General features: G+C 46.5%; 1 protein-coding gene across 1 annotated transcript in view; it reads left to right on the top strand.

Annotated features, from left to right (window-relative positions):
• The window catches only part of LOC141160886 (protein mono-ADP-ribosyltransferase PARP15-like), a 148,726-nt gene extending 140,148 nt beyond the window's left edge, over window positions 1-8,578 (top strand). Inside the window, exon 14 of the mRNA XM_073645689.1 lies at window positions 7,224-8,578. Within this exon, the coding sequence (XP_073501790.1) occupies window positions 7,224-7,516 (293 nt within the window). The 3' untranslated portion in view covers window positions 7,517-8,578. The remainder of the gene's footprint in view (window positions 1-7,223) is intronic.
• Window positions 8,579-14,375: the final 5,797 nt, after the last annotated feature.

Raw genomic sequence — 14,375 nt, 5'->3', positions numbered from 1 at the left:
GTCTCTCTCCTTTATGTGGAAACCGATTTTGGTCCACATAAAGTAGTATTCTACCAATTATCTGATCTTCCCGTTGTGCTCTATGGATTTTCCCTTTTGGTAGTTGTTGAATAGACCGGGGGTGATCTTTTTCTCTCACTTTTATGGTGGTTTCCACTGTCAACGGACACCACAATGGTGTGTTTTCCTCCTGATAAGCTTGTACTGCTTGGGTAGTGCTCTCAGATTGACTTCCTCCGAGCATTCTTGCATGAACTCCTCAGGCTCTAGTGGCATTCTTGACAATCCGTCAGCATCCGCATTGCATTTTCCTGGCCTGTACTTGATGCTGAAATTGAAGTCAGCTAGTTCAGCGACCCATCTCTGACCCGTTGCATTCAGTTTGGCTGTAGTAAGGACATAGGTCAAAGCGTTGTTGTCAGTGTATACCTCAAACTCTTTGCTGTAGTAGAGATAATCTCTAAATCGTTCACAGATAGCCCATTTCAGTGCCAGGAACTCCAATTTTCCGGAATGTAGATGGTAATTCTTCTCGGTATCTGTCAATGTTTTAGAACCGTAACCGATGACTCTCCATTTTCCATCTTGATGCTGATACAGGGCAGCTCCCAGTCCAACTTGAGAAGTGTTACAATGAAGAAAGAATGGTAAATTGAAATCAGGATATCCCAAAATGGGTGGTTTCACCAGGTAGTCTACTAGTTCTTCCAATACCTCCTGGTGGTCTGCTGCCCAGAGAATGGGCTGTGGGGACGAAACGACGTTGTTTCTTTTAAACCCGGTCCTACCCACATTCTTCTTTTCTCCGTTGGTGTTGTTGTCTCTGTCATCCCCCCCAAGAGGAGGTATAGTGGGGCGGCAATCCTGGAGAAGTTCCGAATGTAAGTATGATAGTAGGAGAGGAATTCTAATATCTGACTCAACTTCCCGACAGTAGAAGGCAGCTTGTCTTTTAAGGCCAGTACCAGAGCGATTTCTACTGGGTCCATGGTATATCCTTCTCCGCACAAAATTTTCCCTAGAAATCGGACTTGCCTTTTGAACAGTTCACACTTTGTTGGGGTCATCCGTGTTGTTGATACCGTTGTAATATGGTCCTCACGTGTTCAACATGCTCCCGGAAGGTTTTGCTGTGTACCAGATTGTCATCCAAGTACGGCTGGAAGATATCGTCCCTCAATCCTTCTAAACATGTCTCCATGCTCCTCTGGAATTCTGCTGGAGTTGAACTGAGCCCAAACGGTATGCGGATCCACTCATATAATCCCCATGGTGTGATGAATGCTGTCAAGGGTCTACTGGACTCTTCGACAAACCCTTGGTGGTATGCCTTACCCTGATCAAGGACAGAGAACCAGGTGCTGCCTGATAGGCTATCCAGCATATCTTGGATCTTTGGTATCGGGTGTCGATCAGGTACTGACTTTCGGTTTAGTTCCCGGTAATCACAACAGAGTCTCAACGTACCGTCCTTCTTCCTAACACAGACAATAGGAGAGGAATAAGACGACTTCGACTTTTGGACCCAACCTGTGTTGATGAGATCTTGTAAATATTCTTTCACTTCACGATGTAATGGTTTCAGCACAGACATGTAACTTCTGGTTACTGGGGTCGTGTCTTTCAAATTGATTTTCAAATGCAACGATGGGATACAGCCTATATCAGAGTCATCTTTGGAGAATGCATGACACTCTTCTCTCAGCATCTGTTTGGCTACTGCTAGATCTTCAGCACACAAGTGTTCCAGGGGTACTGGAGGGATCCCAGGGCCCCGAGGTGGGTAGCGCAATTTTCTCCCCTGGGCAACTCCTGTTCCTTGGTGGGGAAACTGAATTCACTGTAGACCCCTGGGCTGGTCTCACACTTGCTTGGTTTACCGTTTTAACGGTTTCAATGTGACCTTGCACAGTCTTTGGATCCAGTCTAATTTCGTGTTTCGTAGTATTCATCACCGGTACTGTCACTCTAGCAAACCCACCAGTAGGAATCGTAAGCACAGTCTCACCTTGAACTAGGCCTTCCAGAAGTTATGAGGAGTCTTTTGGCATGAACAGTCTTTTCTAGACTTTTCTTCCCGGTTCTACCCGGACTCCACACCTCACCCCCACCATTTGGTTTGCAGGGATGATGGTAGGGCGCAAGTCTACCTTGACTTCTTTTAAATCCATTTTCTTCTGTGCTTTCTTTACTCTATGAATCACGTTGTCCACCACAGAGTTGGGTATGGCGAGCGATGTGGCGATTGCATCCACCACCAACGCCACTGTCTTGTGTTTCGTGATGACCTCACTGATTACATTATAACCCAGGATAGGATCCTCTGCCATGTTCTGATCACTGGTCACGAGAAAAGGTACCAAAAGCTCGATGGTGTTGATGTTCTTCATGGCACTGAGTTGGAAAGTCACTTCCACCCAGCCTATGAAAGGGATTCCGGTCTGGTTGACTGCTTTTCCGTGGAGTTCCACTAGTCCCAAGAGTTCTTTTAGTGATCGAAGGCAATTGTGTGGCAGGTAGTGCCTTCTCCATTCTTCATTTAAAAGGCTCGCTTGGGCTCCTGTGTCCCACAGTGCTTTTACTAGGAGTCCATCTAGCTGGCACTGTATAAAGCACCTTTCACCGATTAGGCTGATGAGGCTATCTTTACTGACTGAGGAATCCTCCTCCCAGGAGTACACTGTTTGACCTCCACACTGGGCATTAAGTAACTGATGCCCCTGTCTCCCTTGCAGCTGTTGTAGACGGGAACACACTTGGGGATAGAACTGATGCAGCCATTTTACCTCATTCGCTGTTCTGTAGAGATTTGGATTTGCTTCTGGGGCCTCTTCCGTGTCGCAGGTTACCAGTCGCCCCTCACTGGTAACCTCCTGTCTTTTAACCCAAATGACCGTGACTATTGGCATTCCTTGGCATAATGTCCTTCCTCACCACATCTTAGACAGTGGACACACACCGTACTCTGATTTGATGAACAGCATGCTTCACAAACCTGGTATCTTCTGTTTTGCAACCCACTCCTGGGTCTGAGGGTTACCGGTTCTGGCCTGGAACTAATGAACTTTTTCACCTCAATCAACTCGGCTCGCAATTCTCCTATTACTTCCTCCCAGTCAGTGCTGGGAGGCTTCTCTTTTGTTGGTGATTTAAGGTTCCCTCTCGGAGTTGGCACAGGAGGATGCATTTTTGGACTGGCCACCGGGGGGTCTCCAATTTCAGTTGACTCATTTTGGTGATTTTAGGAGCAGGGCCTTTCTTTAACTTCTGTTCGCTCTCAGACTCCAAACCAGCGGCCTCATTCATTTTTTCAATTAGCACTTAGTCCAAAATGCCAGGATCTTCTAGGTACTGTTTGAGCTGCAACTTGATATCTTTTCTGATTAATCCTGTTCCCAATGATCTCAAGAACTTCTTCTGGACTAGTCCAGCATCAAACTTCTCTTCCACTTCTTCATCTATGGATGCAAACAGTCTATCCTTCAGTTCAATTGCTCTGAACAAGAAACTTTGGGGGATTCATTATTTTTCTGTGAGAGGTTAATGAGTCGGTGGAACAATTCTGAAGTACTTTCTTCTTTATAGTGCCCTTTTAAAATCATCTTCAGCTGTTGCAAGGTCAGTTGACTCTTCATTTCTAGCATACTACGGAGGTTCAGTCCTGGGCTGATAGCTTTCACCACCCCCTCAACGATCTCATCTGGCTGGTAGCCTTTCTGTAAGCCTGCATCTATCTGGTGCAACAAGTTCATATAAGACAGTCTCTCTTTCTGTTCACACTCTCCAATCTGTCCCAGGATCTTGAATTCTTTTCTTATGGTGATTTGTGGTGTTAGAGAGGACTGTCTCCCTGATTTATCTAACCCGAGCAGGTTAAAGGTCCTGTCTGAGTCTGTTACCCGTTCAGAGGTTTTGGTCGATTCCTGCAGGGCGGTTGTTAGGGCTTTGAATTGTTCTTTCAATTCCTGTGGTTCAGTTTGTGGAAGGAGATTCCCGCTTTTGATAATTGGCGCCACCCTTCCATCATCCAACTTCAACCTGGTTAGAAACTGTGTTAGTTCCTGGAGAAATGTCCTCATGACATCTTCAGCTTCTTCCCCCCCCAGCTCATCCATTTTTGCATTAAAGGCAGCTAACAGTTGCCGGTTGTGTGCTTTGGAAAACTGTTCTACTGACATCTTTATATGTTCTGCTACTGATCTCAATTCTTCACAGGTTAACTGAAGAAGCAGCTCACTAATTCTGTCCATTTGTATTTCCACATCCATTGCTGCCAGTGAGTTTTTCTTTAAGGTTGATCCCCTTTAACTGGTGTAGCAGAGTTGAGTTGAGGTACTGTGCTGCTGTGTTTTTCCAGACACTTTTCCTCTTCTCCCTCTACACGCTAATTCCCGTTCAGGATTCCCCGTATGGGCCACCAATGATGCATGCACACTGCTAGGTTCAGATAGGGTCGAGACAGGTTACATGAATTCTTTGAAATCCTGGGGGAACCATTACTCGGGGTGACCATAGACCATGTGCTGCAGCTTCTCTCAGGCACACAGGGGTATTGAACCTCAGGCACAGACATGTAGGTTATTTCACTTACTGACCAGACACACTTGACAAGTGTCCTCATAAACGGTGGAACAGTAGCATTTAATAAAAAGCCGCACAACCAGTGCAAGTAAAGTCTTATGAGCAACAGGCTCCAGTGACAAGCAGTACAGTTTCCTTAGCAGCACAGCAGTTCACAGTCTTCCCAGTAGTACAGGACAGCACAGTTCTAATGAAAAGGCACATTAATGAACATAGCATCCTTTACAGCACAGTGAGATGGAGGAGGGGGGAGGGTTTGCTGAGTGAGATGATCCCTGTGACACCATTTCTTCCATTCCTTATCTTTCTGCATGACAATACTCGGCACTGTTAGTTCAGGAACTCTACCTGACCTGTGCTTAGCTTCACTCCTGACTTGAATCCTTTTCACTTGCAGGGGCGGTTCTGTGAGATACAGAACATACACACCACCTTTCTCTTTGGCTCCAGCCAGACAGTAAACAACTTCCCCACAATCCCCCTGGGGCTCTGCTAAAACACTCACCTTCTCCTGTGACTGTGTTAACCCCTCTAGTTGCTGGATGCTTCTTGAGCACAACACTTCCTATCTCATGTGCTTGTGTTACTTCTAATAGTTGCTGAATGCTTTTAAAGCAACAGCGCTACTTCTGCATGTCATAAAACTATACCTGAATAATTCACCTCCCCCACTGTTACACTTGAAATTCTGGTTAATATGGTTTCACATATGTCTTGCATTGGTGACCGATGTTCATGCTTCTGTGCTGGAAGCAAAGCTGAACTTTGGGATCCTGAAAAACGCAGCAAAAACGCACCAAAAAACGCAGCAAAAGCAAGGAAAAAAACAGGCAAAATCCTGAACAAACCTTCCTGGCAGGAGATCAGGTTTTGCTGCAGAAAAAAAACTATGAAAAAAAGCAATGTTTGAACATACCTTTACTCCAGATGGCCTTGCAGAGAGGGAATTGTGAGGGAGGAAGAAAGAACTGTGCTTAGTGCCTCTGGGTGTACATTGCCTACAGCCTCTGTAAGGAGTCAGGAGAGGCCCCTTAAACAGTAACTGACATTGCACACACTGGGGGTCTCATCCTCTGTCAGCCAATCACAGACTCCACTTTATGAGCACATCTATGATGGGCTGTCGGGGGATAAAAATCAAGGGTCCTATTTGACCTTGAGTCACATCTTGGAGCAGGAAACTGCAGATCAGAAGGAACATGTACAAATCTGATCAGAAGAGCCAGTCATATCCGCAAATTGCAGATGTGACAGGCTCTGTGTGCATAGCAAAGGAGCACAATGGAGGCCGGCTAATGACCTGCACTAGCCTAGCCTATAAAACAGACGTTGAGTATTCTGTGTGGATTTTCCCCTAGACTTCCATTAGTTGCGGAAATTCTGCAGGTAAAAAACGCACATGAGTTTTACGTGTGTTTCCGCAACGGAAACGTATCAAAAACGCAAGTAATCAGCATCTAAAGTATGTCAATAAAGATTTGTCAAAGTAAGATACAAGGAAGTATCAAAAGCAAAGCAGTCTTATGCATGACACACCAAAAAGTCACGACCGCAGGGTCAAAAATGCGATATAAACACGTTAAAAAAAACACGCAAAGCTGCAGGGAAAAACGCAAGCAGCCTAATTTAAATAATAGGTGCAGAAAATCTGCAGGGTCAAAAACGCACCAAAAGCTCATTGCAGGAGCGTAGACTTGGGGTTCTCAGAATACTGTATAGTGACACAAACCAAATTTTTCTTTTACATTTTTTTCATCAATTAAATGGAACCTGTTATCCTAATTCAACACTAAAAGCAGCACTTTATCAGCCTCCTAATAACCTCTTTAATTATGCCTGTATTATCCTTAAACACCATACATATGTGTTTAAAAATTATGTCGTCCCTCTTCTTCTACACCCTGCACACGCCGTGCTGTCAGTCGCACTGCTATGGGCGTGCTCCCTCCACACAGTAGCATTGATTGACAGCAGTACTGGACTAGTTTGCTGACTGCAGGAAGGGACAATTAAACATACTTTTCAAACATATATATTTAGCGTTTTGGGCAGGGACGGACATTTCACATGTGCAGAAAGTTCTGCTACACATGGGCCAAGTAGCGCAGGGAGGCTCCTGGGGGTTAGGGAGCCTCTACGGGTAGGGTGGTCCATTTGCACTGCAGGTTGCTCAGATACTGTGATCGTTACACTTTCTACCCATATAAACTTTCCTTCTCAAATGTTAGGAGGACTCCCCTGTATGTCTCTCTCTAGTCAGCATATGCTTTAATATATAGTTCATTATATTTTTAAGCGGTGTCTCTCCTGACACTAAAACTCACAGCTTGATGAAGAAGATAGGGGGGGCCCAGACACAAGCCCTGCACAGGGGCCCTTCACAGGTGATGTCTGCCCCTGGCCTCAATTGCATATCAATTCAAACACCGATTGCTCAGTAAAAGAGCTACGCACTGTCCATTAAAGAAAGATATGGCTGGACTTGTCTTTAAAAGAGCTACATGTTCATATTAATAGTTTGGGGGGTGAAAATGCAGAATGGCCGATACTTATGTAATGTCTATGGCCAGCAGTACAGTTTTAGTATATTTTATTGTCTTGTGATCAAATGTTAGTAAATTCACTTTATTAATTTCCAACAGCAACAATGTATGGAAATGGGACCTACTTCGCTGAGGACTCACAATACTCTTGTATCGACACATATTCTTGTCCTGATTCTAATGGGACGAAATACATCTACCAAGCCGCAGTGATAACTGGACGATATTGTAAGGGAGATCCCTCCTACAAGGAAGCTCCACATGTTGATGGAGACCCCAACAAAGGCCGCTATGATTCAGTTGTGGATAATGTCGCGAACCCCAAAATATTTGTTGTTTTTCATGATGATGTTGCCTACCCTGAATATCTGATCACATTCAAGAAATGCTGATCATATGCTGTTTAGAATACTGAATTTTGGAAAAGTTTTTTTCAAAATATTCACATTAAGAAATGTTAAAAATAACATGTATACCTTCTTTTGATATACAGTGTTGTTAAAAAAAGTCTTTGCCCCATTCCCGATTTCTTATTCTTTTGCATGTTTGTCACACTTAAAATGTTTCAGATCACAAAACAAATTTAAATATTAGACAAAGATAACACAAGTAACCACAACATGCAGTTTTTAAATAAAGGTCTTTATTATTAAGGGGAAAAGAAATCCAACCTTACAGGGCCCTGTGTGCTTATTTCTACAAGGCACTTTGCATTTTTACCAATTTAAGAATATGAAACAACCCCTTTATATAAACACTATAACTATAAGGAGTTTAGAAGTATACTGAATGTTTTTGTCAATTTTTTCTGCTTTCATTAAAATCAACAATGAATCAGTCTTCGGTCTCCAAAAGTAAAATTACGGTAATCAGCACAGAGTTCTACAGGTTTAAATAATGTCAAATAGTTAGAAGTTCATGTTATCATATATGTAAACCATAACTAAAGTCTAATTTCTCCACAAAATCTCTACCTTTTGCCAGTCTAGCAAGCCCCTAGATCAATGTACATGACCGCTTGTGTTACTTATCTTCTTCCCCTCCCTTAGGTCACACTCGCATCCTAACAAAAGTAGGTGACATGTTCTAGGTGGAGATTTTTCTATCCTGTCCTTTCCCAAGTCACTATGTGAATTACTGTCTGTGACCAAGGCAGTGACACCAGTTTTGGGGGACTGACCCACCATCGAATATTCTCATTCAACAGATGATGTCAACCAAATTGCCACCAAACAAACTCGATAAGTTTACAAGACATATAACTTTCGTCATAACTGCCACTTATCTAACACTTCTGCCGTGTTAATAGCAATGTAAGCTGTATACTGCACTCCAAAAGTGTTCATAAATGCAACTCCTTTCATTATATCCTATTAGCTACATAGGGAAATCATATAAGGGAGTCCTCCGCTTGAGACCCTCTCCTCTGTGACCCACAGCAGAGAGACGTTAATCAGGCAAACGTGTTTACACTATTTTTTTGCTTTATATTTTCTACCGTTTTTTATGCATTTGTTTTAGTTTGCAAACTTGTTTACTAGAAATCTGAAAAGTTGATGTTTTAATGTCATTCATGGAGTTGATATATGCTATGCAATAAACTCTTTTAAGACCAATGATTTTGTTTTATTTTTATGTAGTAAAACCCCAGCCGTCAATTCCCACAAATAATACGGACTCCAGATTTAAGGACCCAAACTTCAAGTCTTTATACTGAAAAATCGATTCAAAAGCTCACACCCTATGATTAATTCAGGCACTGTACAACAAAATGTATTAAGAAGTCCCCTTCCATAGGTTTATTCAGGCCTCAGACTTTAAACCCTGAGAGAATTCAGACTGTTCAGATTCTGAGGCCCGCATTTATCTGGAGAATGGGACCCCATTGTATGTCACCATGACTGGAGAGGTGGCTCTTTCCATTTATTTGTATGAGATTTCCAAATCTTCAAATTTTCAGAACTTCCACAGATGTGAATGGAGAGAGCCAGCTTTACACGTAACAAGGCCACGTTCTCGAGACAGACATGGGTCTCTGTGATGGCGCTCACATCTATTGGACAGCTATGGCATATAACTGTGGATAGAGCTAAGCAAAAAGGTTTGCATGACCCTGGTGAAGCATTAAAGTCAGTACTTTGTGGCAGCTAGAAAAGGGCAGTGAAAATTTACTTGCCTGACACTCGAATGCCAGTATGTAGGCATATTCTCTTGCAATTACTAGGCCCCAGCAACATCATGATGTCATGAGGCATAGTGAGTAGCCCTCACAAGAAGTGCCCAGGGTTTTGGCCGAGGGAATGAAGACCCCAGAACAAAGAGCCGCTCTGTAACTTGATGAATTGTCATTCACTTGAAATGTCATCATCATCGTGTGACTTCCAGTAATTCAATGACTCACTAATATTAATTGTATTTTTATTTTTGGGAGCCGATCAGCCCTTTTTGTTGCTCAATGTTTTAAATTCTGCTTTTAATTTATCTAGCTCCTCATCTGTATTTGTTTACAGTATTACTGTAGCAATGAGTTATACAGATGCTACAAAGTGCGAAGATGAGTCATTAGAACCCCAAATAAACAGTAAAATATTCATTTGATTGTTTTTCCAAATGTAGTTTGTTTTTTTGTTTATTAGACTTGGGTTTATAGATAAAATGATGTCAACATGTCGAAAGGATCCTTACTTTCGCCGAGCCATCTAATATTTATCTTCAAAATAAACCAACTGTATCATTAGGGAAAAAGTAATGTCAAATGGTAATTGCAGTCCAGCATTCAGGCTTTCTATGAAAACACAATATACTAGTGGTCTCCAGTCGATGGCGACCAGGTGTTGTAAGAAAACAATGCAGAATGTTTTATGGTAGTCACAGCACAAAAAGAAGATGGAAGTTGTAGTTTTGTAACGAGGCCACAGCTTAGACATCAGTGTCCTTGGGTTCCCTGCCTCCCTGTCATCAGTTATCAGTGTAGACACCAATATCCTTGAGTCCCCTGCCTCCCTATCACTACTGTCACCAGTCATCCATGTAGGCACTAGGGTTCTTGGGTCCCCTGCCTCCCTTGGCAGTGACACCAGTTTCCTTGGGTCCCCTGCTTCCGTATCACCATTTATAAGTGTCACCAGTCATCAGTGTAGCCACCAGTGCCCTTGGATTCCCTGCCTCCCTATCACCATTGTCACCAGTCATCAGTGTCACCAATCATCAGTATAGATACCAGTGTCCTTGGGTTCCCTGCCACTGTGGCGCCCCATGGGCAGGTTGCAGCAGTAGTGTTGCCTCCTTCACCGGAGGTGATATTACGCTTGGAAGCAGGAGGAGCTCCCCATGTCAGGTAAACCCCACATGCACATGTGGCGCCCCTGAGGGTTCGACCAGCACAGGGATGCTGCACTTCTCTAATGGAGTGTAGTGTCCCTCCTCTGAGGTAAGAACAGTGCGATGGTCAGGACCCTTCCTTCACATCCAACACCACACTTCTCCCACCAGAAGGGGCTAGAATGCACTAGGTAGGTGCCGCCCTCCTGGTTACTGGGAGACTGGGGAACCAAGAGCTAGGGGAACCATTTAGTGGGTGAGGGTGGAGGACTCACATTTTAGTGACACTTTAAATTTCATATTTAATAATAAAGCCATTTTGGTTCTGGTTCTTTGTATTGTGATCTCCCTCCCTGAGCGTGGATCCTGTGTGGGCTGGCAGAGGACAGAGACACGGCCCTCGTACCTTAGCCTTGGCTCGCGGGGCAGGTTGCAGATAATGAATGTCTCAACCCGGTCAAGGAGCTTAAGAGTGTAGCTCCACAGCAAATGGATCCCAGGGAGGATGCAGACGGAGCGGTATACGCCACCTGTCCTCGCCACCTGATATTCTCAGAGGGAGTCCGGCTGCAAGAGGGGTACCTGCCCCCGACACCCGACCTTGCTGCTCTACGTCCTGGTCGGGAAAGCCCGGTAGGCCCAGAGGATCCCACAGGGTAACGGAAGGAGCGGAGCTGCCACCCGTACCCTTTTTCTGAGAGGAGTTCAGAGGGAGATCTGGCCTATCTACACACACACAGACAGGAAAGTACCCGGTCTGCAGTCTAGGAACACTCTGGTGCGGGGTCCTGATTGAACGCTGGACTTACTCGGAGGTTGTCAGACCCTCGTCTCTGGTGACCGTAGAACTCCGCGAGGAGCAGGGAGAAGCCTTGCAGCTGTACTCTACAATGTGAGTAAAAACCCTGGAAGTTAACCCCTATGGCCTCCGGACTCTTTATTCTGCATTACACCGCACTACGCAGCACCAGACCTCCTGGACTACTACCCCCGTCTTCCTGTCCCTCTGCCCTGAGGCCTTGCTCCGCCTGTGGGGAGTAGTAACAACGACGGCTGCCATAATACCATGCCTCAGCGGACAGCAGTGGCGCTGGTGGCCTTCACCAGGTGCCACAGGTGGCGTAGTTGAGATCAGCCACTCAACCCATATAAGCCCATACCATCTCTTTTTGTTTTAGTGTGACGACCCTGGGCACGGGTCGGGTCCAGGCCACGGCTGCACCCCATCTCTACATCAAAGGACCCGACCCGAGCCCCCCATCTCCCAGGGTAAGGGCTTACAGAGGACACACGTGAGTCACACACACAGGTTCTGATCCCTGACCTGAAGGGGGAGCTCTACACCCTATTTTGGGGAGCTGCCTTTACCAGCTGGGGGGAGGAGTTAGTCAGTGACTGTGAGAGGGAAGGGAGAGGGGTAGAAAGTTCTGGGGAGCAGAGCAAGTGAAGAGCTCACCCCAGGCAGCGGAGCAAAAGACGCCAGAGTCCTGGGTTGTACGGGCATTGCACGTCCCGGCAACCGAATCTAGGGGACAGGAGACTGCAAGTTTCCTGGCCACAAGCAGAGGCTCGGCAGCACAGCGGTATAACTAGAGCCCGGAGCTGCACCTAAGACGGCAGTACCCGTTATAGATTCTAGTACGGAGCTTAGGGCAGGAGTGAAGAAAAGGAACTGCATGATAGCTCACAGGCAGTGGGGCCCGCAACAGAGAAGGGCAGCAGACAGGCCTCCAAACCCACCTGATGGGGTGGACTCTGATTGCTTCCAGGCTGACCGGACCCTCCTGGACCCAGTGACCAGTGCCCCGGACTCCACAGCTTTCTCTGCAGTAAAGGTAACCGGACTGCATTCCTCGTGTCTGTCTTCTTCTGTGCCTCCCCGCAGCTGTGCTACCACCACGACTATCATCACTGCTGCCGCCCTGCTCTCTGCACCCTGTTTCCCCCGCTGCCATCCTTCATATAAGCTTTCGCAATCCCTGGGGGCCCGCTTCACCAATGGGAAGTGTTTCATCCCAGCTGCTATACCATCTATCCCCCAGGGTCCACACAGCAGTGCTGGACATCCCTGGCCAGGCACCACAGTTGGCGTCATATAAAGGCTATGAATCCCCTGTAAATACTCCCTTCATCTGCTCGGCCAGGCCACGGAGCTGGGCCACTGCCACCGCGACCTCCCTGGAAGACTGCCAGCCCGGCTACTGAGTACCCTAGGCTCTTATGGCCGCTGCAACTGGCGTCACAAACAGGATTTATGGACCCCGTTAACCGGGTCCTGTGTGCCACAAAGACTGTGTATAACTGTATAAACCGCAGCCATTACTGTAGCACATGCAGAGTTAATGATATGTGGGGTGTCCCATCATGGGCGGAGCCTCAGAAACAGCACCAAAATAGGCCCCCCCCACTTGCATAGACTGTACCAGAGTTGTCTGTCACTCAGGCTGAAAGGTGCCAGTCTTCCCCTTTGCATCAGACTGAGGGGGGAGATTGTCGCCTCCCCCTGCAGAGGGCTGTGTGATCCCATCCATCCAGCTGCTGCAGCCCTGTGCTGTGTGATCCCATCCATCCAGCTGCTGCAGCCCTGTGCTATGTGATCCATCCACCCATCCAACGATCCCAGCTGCTGCAGCCCTGTGAATACAACTCAAGTGTGAGAAGCCGTGCAGCAAGAGTGCGGCTGTACAGTGACCAGCAGAGCAGTCTCGGTGACCGGCTGTGCAAGGAGCGATGAAATAAGCATCCGGAGCGGTGAGTCCTACCCCGGCAAGGGGGAACTAGGGGGGGAGAAAGAAGCCCAACTTAGGCTGCCGCAGCTTCCATAGTGCCACTGTCTATGCCATACATCCCAGGAGCGGTCTGGTTACCACAATATTCAGGGGAGTCGCATACCCTTAGCGATGCGATTTCAAAAAGAGACAGCGTAGCCTGTTTGATGCTTACCCCTTGGGCAGAAGGTCAGCATTCTAATCGGTCAGGTAACTGGTGCCGCGCAGAGGGGAGTCAAGTCCTGGCCAGACACTGATAAACGGGCAGTCAAGCACATTTTAACAAAGCTACAAGACACTTTTGATACCCGCACCGCGGCAGAAATAAAAATGCGGTCCTTTGGCTGCAAACAAAAGGGTGCAGGACAGTGTGAGAGACTATGCCCTCAACATCCAGAAGGCACTGCAAGCCATTAAGCAGATTGATCCTGACAGCGTGCAGGAGGAGGACAGGCTATTAACAGAGCAATTTATAGAAGGACTGCTGTCTACCATGCATAAGACCCAATTGCGTATAATGTCCTTACAAAACCCTGACATGAGATTTGCTCAATTTAAGGACAGAGCAATCCTTGTGCTACGAGAGATGGCCCCTAGCGATACCGCGCCCACTAAACGCCCAGTAATACTCTACCACCAGGAGGCAGTGTCTTTGCCCCAGGAACCTGTTGAGGCTGAGTAACGAACCCTCTGCAGAACACTTACAGGTACAAGAACTAACCCGAAGTGTGGCTGCTTTGGCAAAAACAGTGCAGTCTCTGCAAGTGTCTTCCCCTACAGAGTAGATCGAGCTGGCTTCGAGTCCGGATGACCTGCATTGGCGACGACAGAAGAGGATCTCATCCACCCGCACCAAAGGAAGAGACACCGACTGCTACGACCCGACCGGGTGGCCCATCTGCCGATGCTGCGACAAGGTGGGTCACATTGCAAGCTGGTGTCCATTAAACAAACGACCCCTGGGGAGAGGACCAACTACCAACCCCCAGGAGTAAAGCAACCTGGTCAACACAACTGGAGGGACAAGTAAATAGGGGGACGGCCGATCCTGCCCGTCGTGATTGATGGCATTCCATTGAACGTTCTCTTGGACACTGGTTCACAAGTGACGACGATGCCTCATATCCTTTGCAAACGCTATTGGGCTGACACTGACCTTACC

The sequence above is a fragment of the Phyllobates terribilis genome, unplaced genomic scaffold (genome assembly GCF_046119375.1).
Source record: "Phyllobates terribilis strain yellow unplaced genomic scaffold, ASM4611937v1 Scaffold_9__5_contigs__length_417890890, whole genome shotgun sequence".
Taxonomy (NCBI): domain Eukaryota; kingdom Metazoa; phylum Chordata; class Amphibia; order Anura; family Dendrobatidae; genus Phyllobates; species Phyllobates terribilis.
The sequence above is the reverse complement of the archived record's forward strand: the minus strand, read 5'-3'. Positions and strand labels throughout refer to the sequence as shown.